Source organism: Mustela nigripes, chromosome 17 (genome assembly GCF_022355385.1).
Source record: "Mustela nigripes isolate SB6536 chromosome 17, MUSNIG.SB6536, whole genome shotgun sequence".
NCBI classification, from domain to species: domain Eukaryota; kingdom Metazoa; phylum Chordata; class Mammalia; order Carnivora; family Mustelidae; genus Mustela; species Mustela nigripes.
Genome location: NC_081573.1, coordinates 4,614,868 through 4,618,199, shown reverse-complemented (window position 1 = coordinate 4,618,199; position 3,332 = coordinate 4,614,868). Strand labels below are relative to the sequence as shown.

At 56.2% G+C, this 3,332-nt stretch overlaps 1 protein-coding gene across 2 annotated transcripts in view; it reads left to right on the top strand.

The window, feature by feature from the left end:
* Nucleotides 1-3,248, top strand: part of SPIB (Spi-B transcription factor) — a 7,452-nt gene extending 4,204 nt beyond the window's left edge. For both annotated transcript variants that reach the window (XM_059383679.1, XM_059383681.1), the window contains one exon: nt 1,141-3,248. In XM_059383679.1, coding sequence (XP_059239662.1) covers nt 1,141-1,439 — 299 coding nt within the window. In that variant the 3' untranslated portion in view covers nt 1,440-3,248. The remainder of the gene's footprint in view (nt 1-1,140) is intronic.
* Nucleotides 3,249-3,332: the final 84 nt, after the last annotated feature.

The window sequence follows — 3,332 nt, the reverse complement described above, 5'->3', positions numbered from 1 at the left end:
ATGGGGGAGGGGCTAAAGGAACCCCCAGCTTCTCAAGCACCTACTGTATACTCCAGTGATGAGGGTATTTCCCTGTGTGACCTGGGGCAAATGACTGTACCTGTCTTGGCCTGAATTTCCTATCTACCACGGGGATGACGTAAGTGTCTATTACTGGTGTGTGGGGATTAAGTGCGATAATACAGGTGAAGGAGAGCAGTGCTTGGCACAGAGCAGTCAGTATGTCTCCACCCTTTACAGACACGATAGCAATGGACACAATCATATCAACACAAGTTCCCCTGAACCCCTGTTTCCGCCCATGTGACTGACCTGTGGTTTGCCCTGTTCCTGGGCCGGTAGGATCGTGAATTACTTTCCCTACCTGGCTTTCGGTTTCTCATCTGTAAAATGGGCAGCAGTAGCAACAGCCACATCTCCTGGGCTTCTGATGAAGATAAAATAAGCTCATAACTGTAAAAGCCTAGAACTAAGTGCTTCACAGAGGTTTGTAAACACACACACACACACACACACACACACGCCTCATTTACAGCTGAGGAAACGCCAGCTCAAGGTCACTGCTGGGAAATGGCAGACCTGGGGTTCTGGTACCCAATGGCCTGCTATGAACAGCCCCTCTCTGGCTTCGTGGGGGTCTTTGCTGTTGGTAGGAGCAAAAAAGAGACCCCAGCCACCCCTGCAAATCCTTCCAGGATCCCAGTCCCTCTGGGGCTGAGAAATGGCTAGGCGCATTCAAACCCACTCCAGATCTCTTCACCACTACTCAGCGCCCCGTTATAGGCCTCTGAGGGGCCTTGGCAGTCCATTCTACGGATCCTGTCCTCCACACGCACGGCAGACACGTATTACTACGTGCGGGCCACCAGCAGAGCAGAGGAGAGATGCAGGTCCCCAAGATAAAGCAAGGCAGGGGGATGGGAGCTGTGGGGTAACAGCTTAGGGGAGGAGAGAGGCTTGACTCCGATGGGGAGGGTGGTGGCCCAAGGAGGACCCAGGCAGATGCCTCCTCCCTCGTCCCAATGCTCTCGGCTGGGAGACTGAGGCTTGCTGGGGGCCCGGGAGGAGGAGTGAAGCGGAGGAGGCGGGGAGGCGTGGCGCCCCAAGGCTAGCTCCCCTAACGTGCCCCGACCACCGCAGGGGCCCGCAAGAAGCTCCGCCTGTACCAGTTCCTGCTGGGGCTGCTGACGCGCGGAGACATGCGCGACTGCGTGTGGTGGGTGGAGCCGGGCGCCGGGGTCTTCCAGTTCTCCTCCAAGCACAAGGAACTCCTGGCGCGCCGCTGGGGCCAGCAGAAGGGCAACCGCAAGCGCATGACCTACCAGAAGCTGGCGCGCGCCCTGCGCAACTACGCCAAGACCGGAGAGATCCGCAAGGTCAAACGCAAGCTCACCTACCAGTTCGACAGCGCGCTGCTGCCCGCCGCCCGCCGGGCCTGAGCCCAGTGGGGGGCTCTCCCGGGCTCCACGTCTGCGTCACGTTGGTGTCCCCACACTCTAGGTCATAGGACCCGTGGATTTCCCACGCTGTTGGGGGTGGGGGGCTGCCATAATCCCTAAGCTCTGCCCAGGGCCCCTCTGGGTCTCCACCCCACCCCAGTCATGTCTGGGGCCCCTCTGGGATTTCCTTGTCATGTTCAGGATCGCCAGGATCCTCGTGTCTTGGGTCACAGAATCCATGGAGGACTATACTCTGTGCGGAGGGGGTGGGCAGGACCCTGCTTCCAGATCGCCTTGTGGTTGCAGAGATCGTCCAACCAAGCTCTCTGAGCTCCCTTGTGTGTCTGGGATTCCTCAGTCTCATCTGGGGAGGGTGAGCTCACAGCTCATCACACAGGGAGGGGGTTGCTACTTGTAACCCTAAGCCCCGGTCAGCCAGGGTCTCTCTGGGATCCCCTTCTCCTGTCTGACACTCTCCTGTCAGATCTGAGATCTCCTACTTATGTCTGGGGCCTTCTGGAAACCCTCTATCATGTCTCAAATCTCTATGCCCATCTGTGACTCTCTTGTCCTATTCCCCAAAATATGTTTGTCATCTTGAGATCCCCCAATTCTCTGGAACCACTGTGCTATCACTTTTTGTGTGTATGTCTGGAATTCTCCAATCACATCCGGGGTACCTCTGGGATCCTTTAGGCATGTCTAAAAACAACCTTGTCAGGTCTATGGGAGACCTCAGTGAACTCTGTCTTGTCCAATCACATCTGGGGCCTCCCTGGGATCCCCTATCTGCTCTGCCCCTTTGGGGACCCCATCAGCAGACCTGAGTTCTCACAGGGACCCTCCTCTTCCTGGGGTGCCCTCTGTAGGGCCAAGCTAGAGATCATTCTGGCCAGTCAACTGATTTCTGGGTGATCTTGGCAGCTCTCCCATGTCATCTCTAACCAGAGGTCTCACATTGGTACCCCTACCCCTCTAGCTCCCTTTGGGGCAAATCAGATCTCTGGTGGTGGGTCCTTCTTTAGTTCCCTGCAGCAGTGAGGGAGATTTTACAAACTCCTTCCCTTCAGACTTTGCACGATCCAGCAAAGGTGGGCAGCTTTGCGGTGCAGAGAGGCTGGAGGAGGGTGCCGGGCACCCTTAACGGGGTGCCTGTTCTCCAGTTTGTCCCAGTCCCTACTGCCCCTGGCTGTCAGACCCCCAGTGGCTTCTCTCAGTCGGCTATTGGCCCCTGACCATTTGTGTTTTCAGCCCTAGTGTGAACCCAGGGAGGTGAAGCTTGGGTTCACCGTGGGAGCTCCGATTTGAACCCTGTGGGGGTGTCAGACTGTGGGCTAAAATGCCAGAATTCCAGTCCTTGAGTCTTCGTGACTGGGGGATCTAGGGTGAAAGACTTGCTGCTTCTGGGCCTTAGTTTGTCCCTTCTGTGAAAGGGGAGAGGAGGAGGAGGAGGAAGATAGAAAAAGTCCCTTGCAGCCCTGCTGAGCCTTTGATGCATCTTCTGGAAATCTATCCACCACCCATTCATTGACGTCCAGGAGGAAGAGGACAAGGAAGGAACTTCACGGACCCAGAGAGGGAAAAGGTCCTTATGGGGCACACAGCTGCTGAGAGCAGAGCCCAGGCTGGGACCTGCCCTCCAAAGGACAGCACACACCTTCACTTCACACTGGAATGGGGGCAGGGTGGGAAGGGAGTGCCAGGGACAAAATGTTCCCAGGGCCTCCTCTTGCAAATGAGGTACCTTTTGCAAAAACTATCATCATCACCCCAAGTGTGGAATAAAATAAAATAAAACAAATTAAGGTAGACAGGCTTCCTAGGACCTTTGTTAGGGATGGCTCTCTGTCGGCCCAGGCCTGCTGACTGGCAGACACAGGCGGAGGCAGGGCC